The sequence below is a fragment of the Chamaea fasciata genome, unplaced genomic scaffold (genome assembly GCF_029207755.1).
Source record: "Chamaea fasciata isolate MVZ Bird 193981 ecotype frontalis unplaced genomic scaffold, bChaFas1.0.hap1 SCAF_5, whole genome shotgun sequence".
Classification (NCBI taxonomy): Eukaryota; Metazoa; Chordata; class Aves; order Passeriformes; family Sylviidae; genus Chamaea; species Chamaea fasciata.
The window spans coordinates 66,563,084-66,589,085 of NW_027094090.1; the positions used below are offsets into that span (position 1 = coordinate 66,563,084).

General features: G+C 42.2%; 1 protein-coding gene across 9 annotated transcripts in view; it reads left to right on the forward strand.

The window, feature by feature from the left end:
• ERC1 (ELKS/RAB6-interacting/CAST family member 1) overlaps positions 1–26,002 on the forward strand; it is a 246,477-nt gene that overhangs the window by 77,913 nt on the left and 142,562 nt on the right. For all 9 annotated transcript variants that reach the window (XM_066184266.1, XM_066184269.1, XM_066184268.1 and 6 more), the window contains 3 exons: positions 14,466–14,603; positions 15,544–15,684; positions 16,729–16,869. In XM_066184266.1, the coding sequence (XP_066040363.1) occupies positions 14,466–14,603; positions 15,544–15,684; positions 16,729–16,869 (420 nt within the window). The remainder of the gene's footprint in view (positions 1–14,465; positions 14,604–15,543; positions 15,685–16,728; positions 16,870–26,002) is intronic.

Here is a 26,002-nt window from a genome sequence, read left to right on the forward strand (position 1 = left end):
TTCCTGTCTCTGAGCTCCTTCAAGGAGAACAAAACAAAACCCCACAAAACAAAGCCCCATGAAAAGCGGAGCACCCACAGCTTCCCTGTTCTGAGTGAAAAACATAGAATCTATCTGCAGAGAAATATTTATTCCTGCTGCTAACTAGAATCACGTGCAGAGATTTGAATTTGCTTTAGCCTTGGAGTTGCTGGAGGCGTTTTCTTTAACACGAAGAGTTAAACTGTCGGAGTTGTAAATTCGAGGATTTTTTTCCATTTCTGTAACTAGTTTCTGTAACTAGAATATTCTTGTGGAGAGTCCAGGTGACAATTCTTTTATCTGGTGCAGTATGGAATTCCTATTTATTTTTTGTATAGCCTGGGGTAAATAACTGGAAGTTCAGGCCTTTAAAGTTCAAGGATTGATGTCTTTAACTCAGACTTTTAATTACTTGTCCAGACCTGGAATTGAAGGCTAGGTGTGGGATTTTCCATAGGTAAGGCTTTGCATTTTCTTGTTCTCTTTAACATTTTTTCCACAGAAAAGCAGAGCTTGAGAAAATACCTGAGGAAGGACCTGTCAGATTTTTTTAATATGTATTTTTGTGGAGGTTATGAGAGCTTGCATAAAATCTGTGCTAGGGAAAAATCATGAAGTCTCATTTTTGTCTGGCATATATGGACTGCACAGATAGCTATTCCTGCCTGGAAACTCAGGAGCCTCTAGCTCCTCTCACATAAATATTTTTCTCTTAATCCTCGTAAACTGATTTGGTTTTTTTCTGGTTTTGCATTTCCAGAGTGCATCTTATTAAAGTGCACATCTTGTTTTCCGTTTTATCCATTTTATCCTTCAGACCTTCCAGGACAGTTCAGAATTTTATTGCCATTAAAAAAAAACAAAACAAAAAAGAAGCAGTCTTTAAACTTTTACCTCCATGCACAATAGTCTTTTTACTCCTCCCTCTTGTTACAAACTGGTGTGTTCAGATCAGGTTTTAGTCTTATATTTTAGTTAAAGATCTGAAGGTCCAGTTTGAGGTATCTTCAGAGGTCACAGATATTACAGCTAGTAGTTTGTCTGGGTTTTTCTTTTGCTGCTTTAGTTATAGTAAATGTTTTAAGTTTTTTGACATGGTTTAAATGATACTCAGGCATTTTAATTGAATAGAGTGGAAGATCATGGAAGGCACATGGCACAAAAAGTGCTTCTCTTGTGTCGTGTTAATTAGCATTTTTGTATGGAAAGAAGATGTCTTTGGAAGCTGCAGTTACGAGAAGGTACAGGGTGAAGATGTGGAGGGTTGAAGGAATTTAAGCAAATTTAGAATTGAGTTAGCAGATACTATTCAACCAGTTCTCACCAAGTGCTCCTCCCTCAGCAGGTTCTCAGATATTTTTGAAGTTGTATTCTAATCGACTAAATTTTGCACACTAATATTTTTTAATGCTAGGTACAAAGAAAATTTGGAGCAAAAGCTGAAGTGATAAAGACCTGAAAAAACCAGAATTTATTAAAAATCATTAACTTGAACAACGTGGCCATTTAAGAAGAGTTGTTTACTCCTTTTGAAATTCAGAGATTGTCTGTGCTAGGATGTAGCCACAGTCAAATGGGCATTTGGACCTCATGATGTTTTTTATTTTCTGTGACTGTTTGAGATGTGTGATCAACAAGAAATGATTTGAACTGCATCCTTTATTTCTGGGTCTGTGCTTGGATTCATTGACACAGACCAGCTCATGCTCTGCTTTATGAGCCATTATTTTTGTTGTATTGGTTAAAGGTGAGGAACTGTAAAATACACTTTTTGATCATCCAAAAATCAAGGTGAAGAAAGCAGTGGAAGTTTCCTGGCTGATTAGAGATCAGTTAAAGGACACAGAAGAAGATTATGAGCAACAAAGATCTGAAAAATTAACATGACAATTGGCATCATCACTGATACCCAGTAGGCACCAAAATACATTTTCCAGGTTGCTGAGGAAACCACGTAATTCACATTTTAAATCCTGGACTCCTTCCAGTTCAGCTCATACAGAGATGCTGCTTGGTATTACCTTTATTTTAGACAATACAAGTAGGACATAAGCTAGAAATTTGGAGGCTTTGGCTTTATGTCTAAAATTTAATGCAAAAACTTAGTTTTATAAAGCTTCAGGATTATTTTTTTTCTCATTTCATTGAAAATAGATCTTGCATAAAATCTCATTTTAAGTTGTTAGAACTCAGGGCCAGGGGAAAGCTCCTTTGAAAATGAATTTGGGACTGTGGTGGGCAGATTTGAAATGTGAACCTGAAGAAAATTAAATGGTGCTTTATTCTTCATTTTGCTACATCTGTCGATCTGTGCTGGTAGACAAGGATGAAAAGAAATGAGGGGAAAAAAATCAATATTTTGCAATCAAAGCATTTTAGGGAGATAGCATTTGGGACAAAAGATAAGTAATAGCACACTGAAAGAAAAAAAAACCCGACAGGGACTCAGTCACCTCTTGCTTTGGGGGTAGGTCATGTTTTGTCTTGGGCAGAGGGGCTGACGCTCCCTTTGTGCAATGCAGCTGCAGGCAAATAAAATGCAAGTTTTAGTGTCTGAGCATAGCAGTGTTTTTGGCAGCTCCCCATGCTCTGTGTGATAATCGACCTGTGATAAGGGAAGAACAGAGATTTATTTTTTTCTTTGGTGGCTGTGCTGACTTGTGCAGCTCGAATTTGGGAAGGTTTCAAAAGCTCCTGCGCTTTTTGAATAAGAAGCATTGCCTTTCTCCACGGGAAATCAACGTCCTCTGCTTTCCAGAAAACTTAGAAAGCAGAATAAATATCTTATGCTTAATGATCAGAAATACTGTGTGGCAGGAGAGAGGGGCTGCGAACAAAACGTGTAACTCTGTTTAAAATCAGTGCTGCTGATGGTTACTCCAACAGCCGCGTTGGTTTAGTGTTCCTAACTTTGACGTGCAGTGTCTGTACTTTAAAGTTGATTTTCTTTCTATTCTGAAGTAGGTTTACCTACTCAGACAGCTCCTCTGCTCCAGCCCTGAGGAGATGAGAGAGCTCAGAGAAGGATCTGCATTTTCAAACACCAAATTCAGTTTGTGGACCTTTCATCCAAGGTGTGACCTTGAGCTTGCCTGCCAAGGGAATGAAGATTTGGTGTTCTAAGAATTCACAGAATGCAGGCTGGGCTTGGAGACGTCCCTTAGAGCCTCTCTAGGGTGGCAGCTAGTGCTTAGAGGTCCCCCAGTGTCCCCACTGCAGGGGTGGCCAGTCTCTGTTTGTGTGAGTATACAGTGAGGAATGACTGAGCAGCCAAGGGCAAAGCCTGGCCCAGCAGAGATGGGCTGTTCTTTACAGGGTAGGGGGGTGCGTGTGCCCTCCTGCTTCACACTGCAGGATTTTTTGCCTCTGTAACGTTCCTGTGGGCAAGCTTGTCCCACTTTGAACGTGCTTGGGTCATGGACGTTTGGGGGGGAGCAGCGTCCAGGCTCAGCTCACCAATTCTGCAGGGAGGTAAAGGTGCACCTGCTGCACTTTCTGCTCAGCCAGAGCTGATGGAATTGAGGTGCTTTTCCTCAGCAGCTCTGGGGCTTACCCAGCCAAACACAAGAGTATTTCTCTAAGTCTCTGCCAGAGCTGTACCCGCTGCTCTTTTTACTCCAGCTCTCAAGTCGTGCCATGAGCTGGTTCTAAAGCCACTTCCGAGATTTCCGACGCCACAGAAAAGACCAAACATCCCCACAGGCTTGTGCCGGCCGCTTTATTGAATCTGACAGACATGACCTCAAAGATGTGTCCTGGGGGGTCGTGGGGGACTTGTGTCTCTGTGTCCCTCAGGGGATCTCAGACCTGTTTTGCTTTTTCCTCCATTCGGACCTTTCTGGTACGGGCTTGCTGACGGCCACTGAACAGGGCAAAATTGAAATTTGTGCCTTTTAGAAATTTCTAGCAGCTCTTCTGGCTTATTGGTTACCCTTTGGGTCCAAGATGCTGCAGTAGCTTCTCTTTTCACCAGTGTGCTTTTAGAATTGCTTTACCGTGTGGGGTGGGGTTTTTACATAATCAAATTATCTTCAGTTAAAGGAGTAATAGGAAAAATTATCCTGAAATTAGGCTTTTAATCCCTCATCTCTCTCAAAATATTTCTTGTGGTAGCAATGAAAGTGCCAGGGAAGACTGAAAAGGCTTCACTATGTGAGTTCAAATTCAGCATAATTATCGTGTGAGATTTTTTTCGCTCCTGTCATCCAGGTAGATTAGTTGTTTAATTTTCACATGGAAGATTAGGACGCAACACAGGATTTATTTCCATTTTACAGTGAGCCATGACCACTTTGGAAGTAGGATTCTTGCCCCTCCATTTTGACTTTGCAGCTCTCTGACAATGCACTAAGACCTTTCAGAGAAATTGCAGCCAGCTCAGGTGACACAGTGTGTTGTGTTTTGGTTTTTTTCTCTCCCACGAATGTACAACTAATAAATGATCCGAGGGCAGGGCAGTAGCGCAGTTCTTCCTATCGCTTCTCAGCTCCTTGCCAGCTCAGTTTTAAAGGTGGCTTATTGCCCTACAGGGTTTGTTACAGCAGCTTCAGGGGCATCCCACAGATTTGGTATCTTGGATTCTTTTGAGCCGGTTAAGAACACGCATTTTTCTGATTGGAATATGGGTCCTGTAAGGTGCACAAGCTTAGCTTGGGACAGTATTTTCCATGGCAGAGAGTCCAGGGTCTGCAGGTGCTGCTGGGGGTGACAGTGAGTTCTCCAGGGACTTACCCAAGGAATAAAATATTAACGCTATTCCAATAATTTTTCATGCAAAGTTGAGACTGCTAGTGCAGCATCTATGGCAGACAAACCTACTGGATTCAAAATAAGGTTTTATGCCTGCCTAGGTTAGAATTTAGAATTTTAAAGTGTAGGATGTCCTGCTATATTTTTATGTTACCACTTCTTTTGAGCATTTTGTGATGCCACAATAAAAATAAAACCATCTGGATCGTATGTAGCATATGTACCTATATTCCCAGATGTACGCTGATATTCCTTTAAAAAAATCAAATGTTGCTCCGTGTGAAAGATAGCAGGTCAGTTTCTTACTTTGAAGAATGACTGTAAGGAATACTCTCCTTTATATTGATTTATTCGATATTATTTACATTTACATTTACATTTACATTTACATTTACATTTACATTTACATTTACATTTACATTTACACTTATATTTATATTGATGTTGTTGAAGAATCTTGCCTGTTGACTTCCTGAAGTGACCCCTGTGGATAAGCAGGCTCACACAAAGGCAGAAGGCAGGCCCGTGAGGTCACTGATGTTGGTTCTGTGGTTCAGCTCCTGCCGCAGGTGAGGAAGGGTTTCACTGATGTCACACTGCTCCGGCAGTGTCACACGAGGTGACAGCAGCAGCTCATTTACAGGAAAACTCCATTGCAGTTTCTGGCATTTTCTGAAACCACAACTCGGCCAATCTGGAAGGAACTTCTCTAGTGTCCCTCAAAGAGGAGAAGTCACTTTGATATTCTGTCCTCCTTGGGCCCTTGACTGGCAAGAGGGGTCATTACTCGTAGGTAGGGGGGCTGAAATTCTGTTTTTTGGAAGGGAGCTGGGAAGGCAGCCAGCTCTGGGGCCCTTGGCCTTCACTGTGAATTAAATGTGTCGTTTTCTGGCAAGATAAAGCTAATGAGCTTTGTTGGTGTGTTCGCTGTCCTGCAGGGCAAGCACAAAGTGCCCCATGAGTGAAGAGGCAGGAGAAGCCAGGGTGTGGGCCGTTTTTACATCTCTCTCCTCCCATGGCTGTCACTGCTCTGGCTGGGAGAGGCTTCACAGTTTCCAGGGCTTTGGTCACCAGGCGTTTTCTGCCCCTGGGGGTTTGTCTGGGCTGTGCCTGGAACAGACATCAGTGATTGTGTCAGTCAGCTTGGGGATCTTCACTAGAGCAAGGAAGGAGTGATTTCTCAGTTTAAATCAACAGTTGCCTGGGTCCAGGAGTGAATTTTGAAGGCGTTTTGCTAAGTGATCTTCAGAGCTGGGTCTCTGCACAGATTCATACAGTCTGTAGGACTGTCAGAAGGCACAAGTGTGTTAACAGCTTTCAAATCTGTGGCTTCACCCAAAGGGTAAGAAAACTGGTCAGCAGAGGAACTGAAGTCCCTTTGTCTCACATTAGCATGCAGTTGATCCTTAGCGTGCTCCTCTGCATGATGAAGAGGTTCCAGCAAGTGGTGGCACTCATTTAACTCATGGGGTTCTTAAAATTTTTAGGGGTTTATGGACATGGAGCACTAACTGATGTGAGGGTTTGATATTGAGTCACCTGTCACTGTGTTCTGAAGAAATTCTGTGAGAGCAGTGATAGCTAAATACTGAAAAATGCACACCCACACTCACACAGTCATGTTTAGTATTTACAGTACGAATCGCTGTTCCTTGCTATTCATCGGTCCATGTCCTTTCCAGGAGAATGAGGCAGGACAATCCCAGCTCACTGGCCGTGTTTTACACTGGGATTAGGAGCATCCCTCCTTTCTGGAGCTCTTCCCTCAGGGTTAGGACAGTTCTACCCTGCAGTGGATCTTTGATCATAATAAATCAGTGATTTGGGCAAAGTAATTCAGTGGCTGAATCGTAACTTAATTTCATATCTTTGTTCAGGTTGTACAGCCTTCTGCTTGAGCGAGCCTAAATGACAGTGTAAATGGAGTTTAGTTTGCTGTGAGGATTTCCTTCGTAATCAGCATTAAATCCCATGTTCCCATCCATTGGTCTGCCTCAAAGCTTGGTCTTTTCTGCCCCCTGATTCCATTCTCGGCTGTCTCAGTGCTCTGAGGAGTTCAGCCTTTCTCTCTTTGTGTCTTTTCTCACCTCTCCTCTGCTGTGAGTGTGACACGTAGCCCTGTACTGTGTGTCTTTACCCAGGTATCAGAATTACACTGTCCTCACTCGCGTAGAACCAAAACCAAAATCTCAAACAAGTCAGGAAAACATCAGCAGCATTGCTGAGATCCAGCGGCCATGGAAGGAGGGCTGTTAGTTCCACGGGAATTATCAATGAAATACAGCACATGGCTTAACCAAGTAAAGAAGTTTCATTGCTAGTGTAGAAACTTTTTCACTTTACACTTCTAAAATGTTGCTTGAAGTGATAACCTTGGGAGCCTTGAGATGTTCTAAAAGCAGTGTTGCAACTTGTTCGTTTTATTCTGCTTCTTACAAAACAGAATATCAGATCTAACTTAACAATTATTACAATTTCCCCCCTTGTTTTATCCGCCTTGCACAACAAAGTACTTTTGGTTTTCCTTTTTTTGGAACGTTCAGCGTCCATCAAATGAAATTATTCCAATTTGTTGTATTTGTGTTTTCTCTGTAATGAACTTTTCTGAGTCAAATCTGGGCACGTTTTTGTCAAAGCCTATTCAGAGACTTGGAACAGGAGTGAGTGAATGTCCCCAGAATAGCTGGGTTTTTAATCCCTTTGTGTTTGGTGAGTCGTAGGAGTAAAATTTGGGAAAACACAGCCTTAGAGATTGCTTCATAATGTCAGGACGCAGCTGAAAGGAGAATTAGCATGATGTTATTCTGCCTGATTAGGCCAGGATTTCAACAAAATGGATGTTATTCCTAATTAGATTGGGAAATTATTTACCAGATGATTTCAATTATGGTTCTCAGTATAATGACCTTTTAAAATATATGAAATAAATGAGTAATATCTAAACTTCACTGAAGAGGAGCGGCAGAGTTGAAACTATTTTGTTTTGCTATTTATAATAACAGTGTTTTGTTTTGAATTACTCGTGGGATGAAAGGATCAGACTCAAGTTGGAACCAACAAATTGTCTTGGTGGAGAACCAAGGCTGAAATCTTGGATAGTGGCTGCAGTCTCTCACCTGATACCAACAAAAGGGGTCACCCAGAGAAGCTCTAAGATAAATAAATGATAGAGAATTTGTAATGGATTATGTAATTAACAGCTGGCTCACATATTGCCAGATCGAATCTCTTATGGCCAGGTTTTATACTTTCGTTATTTGATTGCATTTTAAATGAAGTATTGGCCATTCCTATTAATATTGATATATTAATATTATATTTCCTATTAATACGTGGGCTTTGAGCTCCAGATGAGTGGCTGGAAGGAATCCCTTCCCTGTCAGGTCACACCCTGCTCGTTCTCACCAGTGGCCGTGGCAGGACTTTCATTCAAACTCTGCTTTTAACTAGGTCAGGCCAGAGATATGATGGAACCTCCTCAGAACGGAGCAATTGCACGACTAAATTTAACCTGCTCGCCAGCTGTCTGAGGATGTGAGTCATTGCCATGCGTAATATTTTCTAGGCAGTGCTTAAGAACAACATATACATTGGCTCCTCAGAAATGTGAATTTCAGGACATTTACCAACTCAAAATTCTGTTTCAGCTCTCAGCGTCCTAATTTTGTTTTGTTTGTTTGTTTGTCTGTTTTTCCCCTGATCTGAATTGTGCTGGAGTATCTTTACTGTAAGGAGAACTCCTCTCAGTATCAGTTTTCAGGAAAAGCAAACTTTAATGACATCATTGTGTTGGGTTTGAAGGAAATTCAAGCTATTTATTAGCACAGGAGAAGGTTTGCAAACATGATAGCAATAGTCTGAGAATATGATTTGAAAGATCTGCTTGAAATACTGCTTGTTACAGGGAATGTGACAGTACAGAAAAAACCTTGACTGTTTAGAAGATACCAGAATTCCAATTCGCTTCTTGGTGCCTGTTCTTAGTTCTGCTTTGCAGTGATCCGTCAGCAAACTGGTGCTCCCAGAGCTTGGCTGGCTGTGCAAAAGAAAGGAGCACAGAGGAAGACAAGGGGATAGAAATAGTTGTCCTTAGAGATGATTTACATAAACACAGATTAACTCTTTTTCTGGCTGGTATAAATATTCTTACAAAGCACCCTTGTACGAAAAGGCAATGGGAGGGGAAGAGTCTGTTGGATCAGTGTCAATTCTTTGTTGCTCCTTTATTGGAGGTACAAAAAAACGACCTGTCTGTACAGGTTAAGTCAATGTTTCTTGAATCAGCACTTCTTCCTGCACACCGTTCTTTTCTCAAGTCAAGCTGATTGCAAGCTTGGGTCAGCAATAAGGCATTAATTTCATGGAATGTCCTGCAATTCCTAATTTTTTTTTTCCTCTCCTTGCAATTTGCTTCCTTTTGAAGCGGGAGCAGTGTGTCTGTTTGTGAACCATCTATTTATTTGATAGTTAAGCTTTTACTTTAAGTAGAAATCACAAAACCAAATTCTTTGTCCTTTCTAAGCTGCATAACAACAAAGTATTTTATTTGTAAAGCTGAACTCTATAGAGCTTTATGCTAATTTTAAAGGACTTCTTGCAGGTTAGTGATCACAAGAATAAGAACGACAGAAAGATCCTATCAGTTGGAAAAGCAAGCAGCTTTGAGGTTTTTTTAACTGGGAGCTGTTTTGAATTTTAACTGGACCCCGTGCAGCAGTTCATGGGATGATTGTGTAAGGTGCACCAGAATGCTGGAGTTCAGCCATTTAAAATTCACTTTAGTCCTGTCCTCCTCTGTGCTGTCCTCACCCTTTCCAGCCTGGTTCTTTTTCTTAAGGTAACTGCTCCTTTGTTAGCCCATCTAAGACTCTCTGTATCAGTGTGAGGTGTTACAAAATCCTACCAGTTCCAAGTCAGCAACATCAGGACATTTCCAAAGTGCTCAGCGCTCCAGTGGGATGCTGCAAAGGCAGAAATGTTCCAGGTAAGCATTGAAGTAGAGGAGGAGTCAAAAGAAAACTTTATTAGGAAGCAAAACAGAAATTAATCCAGTGTCCCCTGGGATGGCTTTTAGTATGACGGCTCCAGAACAGGAATCTCTGAATATAACCTGACAACAGTGTGACCTTATTCATATCAACTGGTTGGATCTAAGAGTAAAAAAAACGCACTGAGTGCAGCTGAACTTTGGAAGAAACTCTGATTTGCATTTGCCAAAATCTTACTGAAAAAAAGGGGAAGTTGTTTGATCTGTCCTGAACTTTAAAACAACTTCAAAATCTCGCCCTTGCAAGTAGACATGCTTTGCCTAAAGCTTCACATTGTTGCTGCTCTTGGGAATTTCCCCTTTGGAATGAACAGCAGGAACATTACTGTCAGCGGAGTGATTCAGTGCAGTTCCAGGAGTGATATTCACTCCTGTGACAGACCTTGCTCCTTACACTCACGGGATCTGGGAAGGCTAAATTCAATACACATTTTTGCCATTTGTGCAGGACTGTTCTAGGGGTGCTTTTGCAGGATTGGCAATAGGAAGACAATTATAATGGTGAGGTTTGCAGTGTGACATGGATAAAACTGGAGCTTAATCTTAGAAAACTGCCCAGTAATATCTGCTTATAGACCTCCATTATGTTCTCCAAAACATGACTTTCAGAACCACAGCAATAATTATAAATCCAGCAGTACAGCTTTCTTGAACAGTCTCTGAGAACTGGAGGTGATCTCTCACTAACCTCTTTCCTTTTTCCCCACAGCAGGATTTTTTAAAATGTTTTTTTATGCAATCATGTCTGTTTCAACTGTTAGGTTGTCATTTTGCTTTTGATGCAAGCCCATCTTTTTCAGCTTCTCAAATACTGTGGGGCTCCAGCAATCCCCATATGACTGTAGGCTCTCATATTATATTAGTAATTTTACATTAAAGGGAGTGGCATGTCTCGACCCAGACAGAGCTGTAGCTGTTCTGTCATCACATGCCTGCTTCCTCACCCACTCTCCCCTCCAAAAATGCCTCTTTCATCCCCACGTTGGTATTCCTGAGGTGAAAGAAACATTTCTGCCTGTGCTTGGTGCTAATCCATCATCTCCTTGTGGTCATTGACCCTGGAGCTGGGGTGGCCGGTGGTGCCTTTACAAAACCAGGGAAGAGCTGTTTGGAAAAGTCACAGCTGATGTGAGGTTGTTGTTTATGTGGATGGCTGTGCCACAGGAATGGAACAGAGACCTTCTGAAAGCCCTCTGGTTTTTGAGATCCTATTTACATTGCTGCTCCCCCCCCCCCCGGGGAAAGCCAGGATCAAAAGGTGGAAGGCTAAAGAGAACTCTGGGCTTCTCCTTTGCACATCTGCTCCTGTGCTGCTCTGAAGGAACACTGTCAAGTGTCAAATGGATTGGGGAAGAGGTTTCATGGCCAGTTCACAGACCCACTTCATTTATTCAGGAGTCACTGATAGAACAGAAATTGTTTTTGAAGTGCTCAATTTCCTCCTGCCCCGGGGCATGGCAAGAGGGTGGACACTGTCTCTGTGGAAGAATTTCTTGGCTGAAGCATGATACACAGGATCTAGTGACCTGCAGCTAGAGGAATCTGGGAATCCAGTGGCCTTGATGGATATTTAACTAGATGTGTTTCCTCTGAATCCCTGGGCTGCTTTTAATTTGCATCTGAGTGGGTTTTTCACTGAGTCTGTATTCTGCTTCCTTGCCTTCGGAGCGGAATGCCAGGGGAAGCTTCTCTTGCCTCTGCTCTGTGCTTCAGGGCTGCAAGGCAAATAATTAGTTCCACACAACTAAGAATAAATCACCCAAGTTGAAACGTAATAGTGCCTGACAACTGGTAATGTTGGAAAAAATATTCCAGTAAATCATTATTGACAGGAAAATGGGTGTGCAGAGCAGATGATGCCAGTGTGGCCTTGTGTACCTTCACGCTGAGGATAATGCTGCTAACTTTATTGGATTGCTGGCTTCACCCTGCAAAGTAAGGGGTAGGACAAGGAGAAGAGATTGTTGATAATTAAAAACAGTATATACTTTTTTTTTTTTTTTTTTGGGTTTTTTTAGATTTTTGGTACAGATCTATCTATAGATATAGATCTGTTCCTTAGGTATGTGGAACATTTCTGAGGAGGTTTCTCATCTCTGAGTATTTGAAGAATAAACAATGCTCATTCAATCCTTGTGCCTCTCGGTGTCCCACAGGGCAAGGAGATTCCATTAAGGTTTATTTCGTCTTTTATTGGGTAGCAAAGAGACCCTCTTCTGGTTACCTGTTCCATTTTCATCAGTTTTTTGAGAATTTGTTCAGATTGTGTTGTTGTTGTTGTTGTTAGGAATGCATTGTCTATTCCTTCTTGAAAGAATTCTCGAACTACTTACAGGGACATAAGAGTAAATTTCTGCATTTTTTAAGTATATGGACAGAGTGTAGACTGTTTGCTTTCTTCAGATTATGTCATTGTGGAGAGCCTAGACTTAAAATTTGTTACAGAATTGCAGATTTAGGAGAAAAAAATGGAATAAAGGCAATTTATTGTTGAGTGTGATTTCATAGGGACACTTTGCATTTGCACTGTTATTAGAGAACTATTTCAGTTTTGACCCATAATTGCAGTTTTGTGTAGTCTAAGGGCCAGGCCTTCAGCTGTCTGACCCTGCAGAAGGCACGGCTGGAGCTGCAGGGGGATTTTTAGGTGTGGCTGGGAATATTTTGGCACACCTTTAAATACAATTTTATTGAAAACCTGCTGTTCCCTCAGTGATCACAAACCCCACCAGACTGAAAAGTCCGCATGTAGCCTTCAGGAATGGACAGGTTCACCCTTCACACCCGTCACGTTTTTGGTTTGGGTGGTTTTTAATCCCAGAGGGTGCAGTTGCAGTGGGGAGGTGCAGCAGTCACACACAGCGCTGTCATCTTACTCTGGTCATTGCAAACAGTGGAACTGAGACATGAAAATGCACTTGTGCAGAGAAATGCAGGTGCTGCCTTGGTGAGCACCTGGATATGTGCTGGAGCTGAATTACTGGGCTGCCTGTCGTGTGTGGTTTGCCCCCACTCTGCACTGTCCCCTCTGCTGCCAGCCCCAGCCTTTGGTGAGTGTTTCTCCTCCAGAAGTAAACACCAGTCTAAGAATAACCCAGCCTCCTTTGTGGTGTATTTTCATGGTTAGCTGTCCAAACAGGCAGCCTGTCTAGACAGCTGATGGCACTGGGAGCTGCTGGAGTCCAGAGCAGCCACTCCCGGCTGTGCTGCCTCCTGGGCAGCCCTGCTGTGGGCACCAGAACGTTCCACCCAGAGCCATGGGGCTCCATGGGCTACAAGCGTGTGCTAACGGGGCATTAAACAACACATAGCAGTGTATAAAATAGGAATTTTCAGTTTTAATCTCTGATTACCGTGATATGTCTCTGGTTATGGGGTTTTTTTTGGTGGTGTTTAATTTTGTTTTCTAGTGCTGTGCCCAAATTCAGTTTTGAGCATAACTTGGAGGCGTAGAAAAAAAAAAAAAAAAGTAGTCTTTTCTTTTCCTAATAGAAACGAATGAGGAAGATAAACCAGTCCCCATGTTGTAGTGTGTTCCAGCTGTAATTTCAATACAGAAGCAAAGCAGTAGTGCACGTGTCGCAGAGCCGTTTGCTCTGTAATCACAGAAACTCTTGTTTTCCCAGGGTAAAACCTGGGTATAGCTGCAGGATTTCCAGTAACCAAGCAGCTGCTAACTGCTGTTGAACAGGTGAAACAAAAGGCCAGTTAGTGCTTTAATTAATCATGGTGAATACCGGGCTAGGGAGCCCGTGGGGTGGTCTGGTCACAATATTCCTTACAAATGTCTTTGAAAGAGCATCTTGCTACCAGTGTTTGGAGCTGGGGACCTCACATGCCACGTGTCATTAGTTTGTGATGAGCATTTGCTGATGCAAGAACTTGTCAGGACAACAAAAAGAGGAAGCAACCGAGAAATCTGTGCACACTCTACTGCTTTGTTGATAAATTCGGTTTTGACGTGTTACCATCATGTTAATGCGTCTGTTTCTTTGGACGTGGATATGTGCATGAAAAGGGGTTGGCATTAGGTCTTGTCAGTGTATCGAAAGATATATTCAGAACTCCTAAACAGATGAAATTCTGCACCCACAGGAAACAAGGCTGATACATTTTCCACCCAGGGAATGGCACTTGGTGATACCCATCACGTAGCAAGCACCATCTAAGGTGAACAAACAACTTGCCAGTGTAGCAAAAAAATATGATGGTGCCAAAGAAAAGACTTAAAATAATACTTCTGCACCAGTGTTTAATTATCAAGTGCTCTTTTTAGTTTACGTATGCAGTAGGGGTTTTGTCAGTTTCTTTCCCTCCTTAATGTGTTTCTTTATTGAAGTGTTGTTCATCCTTCTGTGACACAGTGCCCAACATCCTCAGAAATTTGGAATAATAGCTTTCCTCTGTGCTGTTCTTGTGAATGCTGTTCAGACTTGCTTGCTCCGAATTTATTCCTGATTGTTGGAAAGTTTACTGCTTCCTTGTTATTATTTGATGGGTTTGGTTACATCACTTGATGTGTTGAGGTGGGATTATAAGAACTAGGCTTCACTTGCTTTAAGAACAATTTTAATCATTTAAGACACCCTAAGGTGATTTTGGATGGTTTTCCCTGCTGTTGTCTTGAAACGGATTCGTTTTTTTCTAGATCGAAAACCTCCAGGAGCAGCTGAGAGACAAGGAGAAGCAGATGAGCAGCCTAAAGGACCGAGTGAAATCGCTGCAGGCTGACACCACCAACACCGACACTGCGCTCACCACGCTGGAGGAGGCGCTGGCGGAGAAGGTCAGTGCGGGGAGCGCTGCGGCTTGCCGGGGCACTCTGCCGCTGCTGGCCGTGACGAGGGCCGTGTCTGTGTCGGATCCCGATCCCGTGTCCCATCCCGATCCCCATCCCGATCCCACGCCCGTGTTCGAGCCCGTTCCCGTGGCCCGTGTCTCGCTAGAGGGCGCTGCAGGCCGGGCTCTGGGGCGGGCACGGCCGCGTTCCCCGCCGGGCGCCGCGGTCATTATCCCGAGAATTTGACTTTTTAATGCTCCCTTTTCGGGAGATAACCGCCTCACAGGCGGACTGGCACTTCTCTTCTGCTGGTACAACTTCTTGGGCTGACTATGTATTTTTTTTTCTTGTTTTCTGGAGAAGCAGGGCTACAGCTCCTTTAGTCTGTCAGATTCTGTGAACTTCGGTTAAACTTAACCCGAGTTTGGGGAGTTTGCCTGCATCCTCTCAGATTCCAAGATATCCAAAGCTCCACTGATATCTGGCGTACCGAAAAGTTATTTTGTTGCCTTTTCTTACTGTATATAACTGCCAGCATCACACAGGCACCACACCCCTTCTTCCCTGAAGAACCCCTGATGTAACTGTACATTTTAGAAAAATAGGATTGAAATAAATCGGGAAGCAATATGTAACACATCCTGGTGTAGGTTAATTTTGATGATCGGAACCAGATGGATTGGGTTGCAGTGTAACAACGCTGAGCATTCAGGGGTCCAGGCACTGACAGTACTGAATCCAGCGTTCACAGTGCTGGTATTTCACAGCAATGATCCCATAGGTTTCTCAAGTTTTCTCTTTCTTGAGGATCTTTGCAACTGTAAAGAAAAGAAAATGGCAATACGCTGCTTCTCCCTGTTTCAAGTGTGTCAGAAGTGTAATAAGAAGCCTGAGGAGCTGAATTGACTAAGAGGGCTTTCCTTCACAGAGTGCTTTCTTTTGTCAGGAAAAGACCATTGAGCGTTTAAAGGAGCAGCGTGACAGAGACGAACGAGAAAAACAGGAAGAGATCGACAACTACAAGAAAGACATTAAGGACCTGAAAGAGAGAGTCAGCATTTTACAAGGAGATCTCACAGAGAAAGAGGTTGACCGGCAACACGAATCTATTGTGCCAGAATTATTTGTTGTCTCTGTTTGTGTCACATTCGAGACGAGGAGAACTGTTCCTTTTGTAGTAATTGTCCTGTAACAAAGCTGATGTGGTAGAGTACATCATTAGAGAATTTGCAGAGCATCGGTGTTTGAGAAGCACCTTTTGAGGGCTTGTTTGCAGCAGTTAATCTTGTTAGTAGTGACTGACTGATGGGCAGGGATGGCATTGACTGAGCCCTGCTTACAGACCGCAGAAGGGAACAAGCTAAAAGGAGCGGAGGCTGATCAAAGCTGTGGGTGTCAAAAGCACGAGGACAACGTTCAGTTCCTTTGTGCAAACGCAGCCAGTGCTTTAGACTCTCCAGTCTTTTTTTTTTGATTAATTAAGTTGATTGTTGGTAATGAGCCAGTGGGCTAGACAAATTACCTTAATTATATGAGAGAAATAGAAATGTTCTCTGTTCCCCTCTTGTGTACTTACGGTCTTTTTTTCAAATCTCAAAGTAAAACAATACAAAAATATGTACCCAGAAAGTGCTAAGATTTTGTCTACATAGAAATCAGCATTTGACAGGGACAAAAAAAAAAAAAAAGCCCACAAAAATCTTTCAGAAAGAAAGTTGAGCTGCCTTTTGGAGTAAGGTGGCATGATTCAATTTCACCCCACGGAAGTTGTATACAGAAAAGCTTTCAACTCTTTCAGTTGCTAAATCTTCTAACCACATATGATTTAAGATACAATTTTATTGACAACCAGTTTTTCTTAAACATGACTGTCACTGGAGCACAAGTTCCAGTTTACGGAATTGTCCATCTTTAAAATTGATTTTAAAATAAGTGTAGAAAAGGTTTTATTTTGATTCTGAAAGCCTGAATTAATTTGAGCAGTCTTAAGTCAATGACATAAGCAACCTGAAAAAAAAGTTGTTCTAAATTAGATCCTGAACACAGTGCGAAGGGACAGGAGGAAAATAAAGACAGAAAAGAAACTGACTATTGCACTTACTTGATAATTGTTTCACATCTTTTAATTTAGACGTCATTACTGGATCTTAAGGAACATGCTTCAACATTAGCTTCATCAGGGCTGAAGAAAGATTCGAGACTCAAGACGCTGGAAATTGCATTAGAACAGAAAAAGGAAGAATGTTTGAAGATGGAAACACAGCTGAAGAAGGTAATCAGTGCACGTTTATATTTGTGTTGTAAACACGCAGCTCTAAACACATTGCCCATGTCTGCCCAGAAAACTTGGGGTCTTGAGAGCAAATTCTTTGAGTTTCTTTTCAGCAAGAACTGGGAAGGTGTGTCCATGCAAACCATATTACAAGCTAAGTAAGCTTAGTAATAATAACCATATTATTAAGCTAAGCCTATCAGAAAATAACTTTCAGACACTTGTGCTGAGTTTTGATTTCACTTACATGCAGTGACAGTGCTGTTGGATTTTTTGTTAACAGGTACCAAGAGTTTGAGGCTTAGGCTGCTTCAGTACAGCTCATAGCAGCAGTGGTGCCATTCAATTGATGTAACAGCTAAAAAAATAACAGCTAGACATCTCACGTAGCAATTAGCAACGCTTGTAGGTGTTAATGTGAGAAATTCAGGTGCAGGCCCTGCCCAGAGGAAAGCATAACAAGAAATGAAAAGAATATGCCACCCGTGAAGCGTGTGAATTGGAGTCAGCAGTTCAGAGCTGTTCGGAATTGCTGCTGTGTGGGTGCAGGTGGGTGTTAATGCACCTGGGAACGGTGGAAATGAGACTCTGGACGTGCATGTTTGGAGCCAGGTTTGTCCTGTTCCATTCCATCACGCAAAATCGGCTGTTCTGCTACTCAGCATCGGCAGAGCTCGGTAGCAAGAAAAGGCAGCTGTGCACATGAGCTTGGTCTCACAGGAAGTTTTCAGGGTGTTTCAGCAGACCTGAAGGACCCTTTCACTGCATTCTCTGCCATGAATTGCACTTTCACCCCGTGATGCTGGTAATGAGTTGGTGAATCTGTTGTAGCTAAGATTTGCCACAGGTTGTTAGAGCATCTCCTCATCCGAAGAAGCTGCCTAATAATCATGGGCAGGATGGTTTCAGTTCTACGACCAAAAAAATTGAATAGCCTACCATTACCTAGGTGGATTAATTCCTAGTTACTCAAGAAGATATAGTTAACACTCACTTCAATATGTTTTACACCTATAGTAAGCTTGCATATTTCTTTAATGACCCTTTTTCCAGCTGTTTTTAATTTCTTAATGGGTTTTACTGTAGCTTGCACAGAAGTAAAAATATTTTTAAGGGCTTTCACTTTTTAAAGTGCATTGCAGATATTTATTGAGGCAGTTTGACATTTTCAAGATGAAATAAGAAATAATTATGACAGATAATCCAGCTCCATTTTAAAGCTTCTAAAAACTCGGCTTTAGACATCTGCTTTGTTAACAATTGCAAATAATTGTCACAATTAACCTTAAAAGTAATGGCCACGTAAGAGCATTGAGGTTAAAACTGAATTAGAGGTTCATTCTGTTGAGGTTTATTACATTATCTTGGTGCAGGTTTGCATGAGGCACATGCAGGAAGCAAGCTGTCATGTAGCTCCTTTAGAGGAAATGGGTCAAAGCTTTTTCTTTTAGGTTCTTCCCCCACAGTTTGCATGGAGATGTGTCTAACATCAGTCTTGCTTCCCCTACCTTGGACTCCCAGTGAACAGTTTGAGTACTTGCAGTCAGATCTATGCCCTAGAAGTTGAGAGGCTGGCAGAAGAGATTGAACTGGACTACTGCTAAGCCATTAAATAAAAAAGACTTGGGTAGCCCTTACAAACAACTCTCGCTAACCTGCAAACAGCGAGCCTCAGAGAAATCCTGAGCCATGCAAGCTTCCCCTGCTTCTCTTGAAGGGATTTAACTTTGCACTAAACAAAAATATTAATCAAGTGGAGGGTGCTGAAAAGTTGTTGATTTTGGTTTTAGTCTCCAGTGTCTCACTTGAAGTATCCGCTTCTTTGTTGTTGCTATTCCTCTTCTCAGTAATAACTGTTTTATATTGATCCTCAGTGACTGAAACTGCCGTGGTTTTCATATTTGGGTTGTTTTTTTGTTTTTTTTTTTTTTTCAAATAATAATACCATGGTTATGCAAATCTGTGTGCTTAATGTTCTGATTATTCTGCATTCACTGCTCTGTGCTCAGTTGTCGTGCCGCTGCCAGCGGGAGATGCAGTGGGAGATTGTGAAGGCTGAAAGCAGCTCAGAAATCCCTGGGGAGCTTACATGGCCTGGTGTCCTCTCTTCAGTTTGGCTCAGGTGGAGTCAGTAGAGGCAAATCACCCACAGGAGCTTCTCTCCCTGCTTTTCTGTGAAGTGCTATTATTATCCTCCATGGTGGTTTTTCTTTTCTTTGGGAAAATCTTTGCCCAAACTGCTATTTTAATTTATTAGTTATATAGTGAAAAAGTTTTCCTTTAACTGTTGTTCTTCAGGATACTTTTTTTCCCCAGCACTTTCTGTCTTCTCTTTCCCAGCCAGTATACTTCGTTTCATTTTGTTTTTCTAATCTGGGAGAGACCAAACTAATATTAGAAGTTTTTCCAGGAAAGATGAGTGGATTTTTGTCCATCTTCATTTCCAGTGCATAGTTTTTCTCCCTGTAGATATACTCCTTATTTTTAGGGAGGAAAAAGAGTCTAAACCATATGTTAACAAACTTTCCCTTGCTGCAGTTCTAGGAACTTTTCACCAGAAAATGTTAGCAGTGATTCCCTGCCAGGAAAATACCTCTACATTCAACAGGCTCACTCAGAGGTTGTTTTTCTTTTTTCTGCTGTGGTGTTCTTTCTTCAAATTCAGGATCGCATCTTCCAAAAAACAGGGAAAAAAAATTGCTGAATTAAGTGTTGATCCAAATTCTGTCCTTCCCAACTAGCTTGGCTAGTCTAATACAGACTCTGCTGCTTTTTATTTTGTGGACATGGATTTCCTCCCACATTACTGATAATCGTGGTAGATGAAACTGTTTTTTGTTCTCAGCTGATTTTTTTTTTTTGAAGAAGGGACAATAAATGATATATTCAACATAGAAAGAAAAAGGCTGCCAGGGAAATCAGGATTTCTTGTTACAATAAAAGTAAAAACCCAGCAGTTGTGTTCAGCATTCAGATAGTGTCAGTTACTGAATTAGTTTTCTAAACCATTCAGCTGTCTTGACATGGATACAAGGGAAGCACTAGGAATAAAGTCCTTCTCAGTCTGTGAAACTCATCTGTAAAACCCAAATGAAGAACTACATTAATTATGAGGGGGCTGGACAAATCTGTTAAACTGAAAAAGTCAAGATGAAACTTGGAACTTGCACGAGGCTAACTCTCCATGTTCCTCATGTTCCAAAGGCTGGTTACTAATGCATGCTACAACCACTAATTAAGATTCTGTCGTCTTAGTAAATTAACGTTGCAGTTATTATTTTAAATTCTTTTTCTTGTTGCATCTTTTCTGTTTCTCTCTCACACTGTTCCTATCCCAAATTTTCTCCATCTTTTCCTATCTTCTTTCTCCCTTTAGCACCCTGAAGTTTTATTGAGTCATCCATCCAAGCTAGTAAGTTCCCTGGCAATCTGAGAGGCTGTTGCCAGCACATTTGATTTTTTGTGTTGCATGTTTATCCACCTGTGCTTTTATAGTTGGGCCAACACAGGGTGTGTCGGTGCATTCCTTTAGCAGTGGGTACGGACACAAACAAAAAGCGGTGGGCTGTCTGACCAGTCATGATCCAAAAAGCTTTCTCCAGATGCTGTCACTGTCTGACTGCCTCGGTCTAACTGCATTTTTGTTTGGACAGCTTAATATTGTGTCAGTGCATTTGTTTCCCTTTGCTGCCGGTGCTTGAAATGTCCTGTAGCTTTTCTGCCATCTCCATTGTCCGTGCATTTTCGGAGCAAGAGGGTGGAATTTCCATGCAAATCAAGCTTCTCGCTTGTTCTGTAACACCGGGCACAGCAGCACATCACGAATAACGAAGTTACAGCAAGTGAAAGATTGCTCAAAATCTTGTGTAACCATTGAGCTGGCTGGTACTGTGTCAGCTGAATTTTGGATCCTGTTTCCAGCCTCCTGTTTGATGTCACGGAGCACTCCTGTCAAGGAGTGTTTGTATAATAATATCTTGACACCGTAAATTACGTAATCCAAGGTGGTTTTCATCAGAGATTTCTTTTGCGGCTCTGTGCGTAAGAAATGGTGTTACAGAACTTTCAGGAGTCTGATCCCTGTGTTACTCCTGGCAATGTTCAGGGTAAATAGAGTTGTCTACGCTGACACTCATTGTCTGAGGGTCAGAGAGTTGCTGGGCCTTGCAATCCTTCAGTTTTTGTGGCGTCCTGTATCAGAAATTCGGCCTGAAGAGTGTCAACAAGTTGGGAAAATGAGCTACAGTATGAAAAGATTGTAGTTGGTGCAAACAGGCAGAAGAATTTGTGTCAGGAGAGCACGTTCTCTACAAAACCTTTAAGAGCATGCAAGTTTTGAGACTCTGAAGGGTGAAGAGAGAAGAGCAGTGTACTTTATTCCCAGTGTGGTAGAGCAGACCCAGGATAAGGCACGAGAGGCTTGGTGGAGGCCAGGCTGGGGGGTTTGAGCAGCCTGGTCTGGTGGAAGGTGTCCCTGCCCAAACCGGGGGGTTGGAACGGGGGGATCTTTAGGGACCCTTCCAACCCAAACCATCCTGTGCTTCTGTGATGGTGTGTGACCATCTCAGCATCACCTCATGCAGTGGGAAGTTGGAGAGGTTTTCTCCCGGATGTTCTTATACCTAAAAAAAAAATATTAAACTTATCTGCTCTACCCCTCCCAGAAAAACTTGTGGAGATAACGCTCATTTAGAAAAATTAAATGTTCAGAAATTAGGAAATGGCCAATGTCACACTGTGTGGTCTTTCTCATTTTTCCTTGGGTGGTAATTTGTATAGCATTTCATCACTGAATTATTGTCTGCTAGAGTCTTGCTGTTTCCAGTATTGTGTGACAAATGCTCCAAGAGTGAGCCAGATATATACGAGAGATGATAATCATCTAGAGAAATAAGATGATAAAATATATTTTTAATAGGAGGAAAGCACTCAGTGAATAAGGCAGGATACGTTTTGCATTTTGCTTTTCCCCCTGCACAACAGGTATGATAATGCATCCTCGTTTCCCACTGGTGGTGTTAAGAAACGACTGCTTAGTTGTGATAAGCGTCACAGAAAGAAAATTGGGGAATTATTTCTTTCAATGTCATGTTGCAGTTCAGAATAAACAACGTTTAGAGCCATAAACTGAATATCCAAAAACTGGTACTAAGTGTTCGTGACTGGAGTCCTGTCTCTGTAAAACAGTGTGGCCTGTGCTCAGGTGAGATCAGAGGAGGCAGGTGGGGAGGTTAAAATGCACTCACAGAGAGATGTCCTGTGGGCATTTCCCTCCCGCCTTTGCACGCTCTGTGTGGGGGTGAATCCAAAGAGAGCACCTTGTGGGTGTTTAATGACATCTCTGGGAACCTGTCTCTCTCTGAAGAGATCACTGCTTTAACTAATGGAAATTGCCTCTCTGGAGATGCCTGCCTGACTTTATGATTCTTCATAAAGAAAATCATTTGTTTATGAATTGACACTGCCTTATTCAGTGTCGAAACTTTGCAGTTCCATTAAAACTAACCGTGTCGAGATGGTTAAAAGGCAGCAAACGACTCTCTAGGACAGACTCAAGTTTACAGTACACAGTGTATCAGAGAATTTCCTGAGCCTTTTACTTCCATTACAGGCTTTTCAAAAAGCTTTTTTTTACAGCTTGGGGTGTGGAGAGCCTTGGAACTAAAGGAGGAAAAAGTCTGGTTGTTTTTAAATTTATAATTCTGTTAAAACTAATGAAAGCAAAATAGGAGACAGCACAAATGTTTTATCAGTTGAATTTCTGCCCTTGTGGTAGGAAAAGGAGAGAGGGTGGGTAGAGTGTTTGTCTTTTGCAGTAAGTAATCATAATATATTTTTGTATTTGTGTGTGCATTTGCTATTTTTAGGAGACATGAGGCGCCCTTGGAGGTAGGAGGGTGGATTAAAATGGGATTTCAGGTTCTTGGGAACTTTTACTTCATGGCCAATAGTTCTTGGCAACATTTGTACGTGAAATGTTAAACTGAATTTACTGTCTCAATTCATAGGTAAAAGTAGAAAGTGTTTGCTGTGAGTTATTTGCTGTTTGATTTAGTTCACATTTTAGCAACATTGATTTGGAGTCTTGGTCATAAGGTTTGGAATTTTTATTTATGTTTTAGAACCTTTAAATTCGATCTGTGCTATTGTTACGTTCCCTGTCTCTGGCACACTTGAAGCTGTGTAAGATTATCTTACCTCTTAAAAAAGAGGGTTCTGGCACGAGAAATATCAACGTAGAAAATTCTTTTTAATGTGTTTTGTCTTCCACTCCTCTCCATCTGTAAATATTGGTTATTCCTATGAAACATTGGTCATCTTTGTTTGAGTTGTAGAAGTTGGCTTTGTCAGCTGATTTTCTGTGGAAGCAATAGAAGTTGGAGCCCATTTATTTAGTTGAGGAACAATCACTCTTTTCTTACGGTCTGTAGGTACCTGAAGCAGTCACCCCATCACTTACCACATTCCAGATGGGAAATGATGGCTGAGAGCAGGAAAGCAGCAAGCTGTTAAACCACCTCTTAGTTTATAGTCCCTCTAAGGAACTCGGAGAGCATGTCCAGAGCAGTAAACTTCAACTGTTCTCAGTCCTGAACCACTAAAAACTCGGAACAGAATTCACACTGGCAAAGATTAATACTGATCAGATGAGCTTTGCTAATAAAAGCAGAGCTTAAGGGGGTGCTGCTTTCCCGCTGAAATGTGGCTGTTTCTTGTGCAGATCAGTGCAGGGTGAAGTGTGCCCTCAAATTCACCTGTTTGATGCCACACAGGAGCGCAGAGAGCTAACGGCAGGGTCAGGAGTAACAGCTGAAGGGTTCCAGTGGCCTCTCATCAGCTAAACTCTGTGGCCTGTGGAGATGAGGAAGGGCAGTGTTCCTTCACCCCCAGCAGGCTGCTTTTCCAATTTATTTCCTTTTTGTCACACCTCTTTTATACATTATCACATTTGTTTGTAACTGTGTTAAAAGAGGAATTTGCAAATCCTGTGTCAGGCAGAAATGACTTCTTATAGTCTCTTAATACAGGAGAAACTCTTGGTGCATTTGTCACTTTGGGTGTTGATTCTGCTTCAGAGATGAAACCAGTACTTACTTTGGAATTTCTGTACACCTTTGATGGGCAGGGCAAGTTGTTATGTGGGGTTTTTTTTACCGTGAATATAGAATTCATTATTTGTGTTTAGCTTTTTGGTTAAAGAAAAAAACCAAGATGAATTATTTTGCACAGTGTTGCGTTGGGAAGATAGCCAGTTTCATCTGGTCCAGACCTTGATGTGAGTTTGTGGGAAACCTCTAAACGCATTGGTTTTCTCTCCTCTACAACAAATGAATCCAGTAGGATTTTAGATCTGGTCATGAAACACGTATTTGGTACAAAACCCACAAAATGGACCAAAGTCACTCAGTCAGTGACTCACAGTGCAGGAAGTGGTCTCCAGTTTACAGCATATCACATAACCTTCTCTTTGTGTTAGGTGAAAGTGTCCGTACTTAGGTACATTATATACAAATAACATGTGTTACGTGTCTTAACTAATGATTTATGTCCTGTAAATCGCCCTCTGGTTCTATAAGAACCAGACACGCTGACTTGTTGGCTAATTCTCTAGAAAAGAAAATTTATTTCCTCTCCTCAGCGGTGTCTCTCGGGTTGTTGTGGAGATGCTTTTATTAGCAGGGTAAAATAAATCAGGACTGTTCTGACCGTCAAGTTGCATTAGGTCTTATAACTTCTTTTGAATTCGTGAGTTTAATAAGGCAGGCTAGCAGCCTAACTTTGCTTTCTTTTAAAAGAAGTTTCTTGATTATCTGATCACGTGTTTTGGATGACTTTAAAGAGCCTGGAGGAGTATTTGCTAAAACAAACACTTAGAGATGTTGGAAACATTCCTATATCCAGTACAGAACAACTCAGGCTCTGTCTGGTGAAAAGCAGACTTCACTCTATTCATTGTGTCTCCTAGGAGAATAGAGATGCCCTCAGTGGGTGTGTAGGTGCCCCCAAAAGCAGTACTCCCAATTCCCTGTATTTGGGAAGGGAGGATTGGAGGGGGGGGGGGGTTTGAAATTGAAGGTGTAGTTGAAAAGGAAATGAAATCAAGTATTTCAGATTTCCCGCAGGCTGGAAATCCCAAAGGAGCATTTCAGAAACACCCACCAAGGCTCTTTCCAGAGCCAAGTGTGTCCCCTGGTGCTCCCAGCTCTTGGTGGAGCTGACACACTTGTCAGTCTCGCTGCTGCCACGTCCCCCGGAGCCTGGAGCCTCCTGGCAGGGCGTTCATTACACTGACACTTGCTGCGGAGAGCCCTGTCCGAGGAAGGGTGTGTCCTTCGAAGTGCTTGTGGGGCACTAAGGGATCTGCAGGCAGTGGCAGCCGTGACTCCAGAAGGCTGCACAAGGCTCTCAGGGATGCACTCGCGGCCAGCTCTCAGCCAGGAGCCCCGACACAGCTTTTCAGTCTTACAGTGACACAGGAGTGTCAGGGTTTGACTGGAAAGTCACTCAGAAGGAGGGAGCCTTTCGAGTGTTCCTAAATGCATCACCTCAGGAAAGGGTTCTGCTCCTCCCTGAGTTTTGGTTACTGGGCACTCCTGCCGGCATCTGCCTGGGAGTGCTGGGAGTTCTGTTCTAGGATAAAATACTGTCCAGCTTAATCGGCTTTCTGGAATTCTTGTTTTTAGAAAAAAAGAAAGCCACAACAGCCTAGTATTGACCCTCAGACCAGAGCTGCAGGGCTAAGGCCCTGGAACATGAGCTTTTCCTTTGTTTGGCAAACCCAAATCCAAGCCAAGGTCAGTCCCATTAAAGACAGGCATCAAGAGGATCCACAGTCCCAGAATATTCTGCTCCACAGGGTCGCCTGGATTCTACTGGAATGTGGCCTTGGCTTTAAAGAAGCTAATTAAAAACTAGACACTTCAAGGCAAAAATGTTGGGGTCAATGAATGGATATTTTCCTCCAGTCTTACTTTACTGAATAACTAAACTGATTTAGCCAAATGTAATTTTGCCGTTTGGTTCTTTGGAAGCAGCAGCTTTCTGCCCTGAGCTTTTTACTGCTGCAGTTCCCTCCAATTACCTTTAAAAGCAACAGAGTCCTGTACTATCAGATCTAGACTTAGTGTGCTTT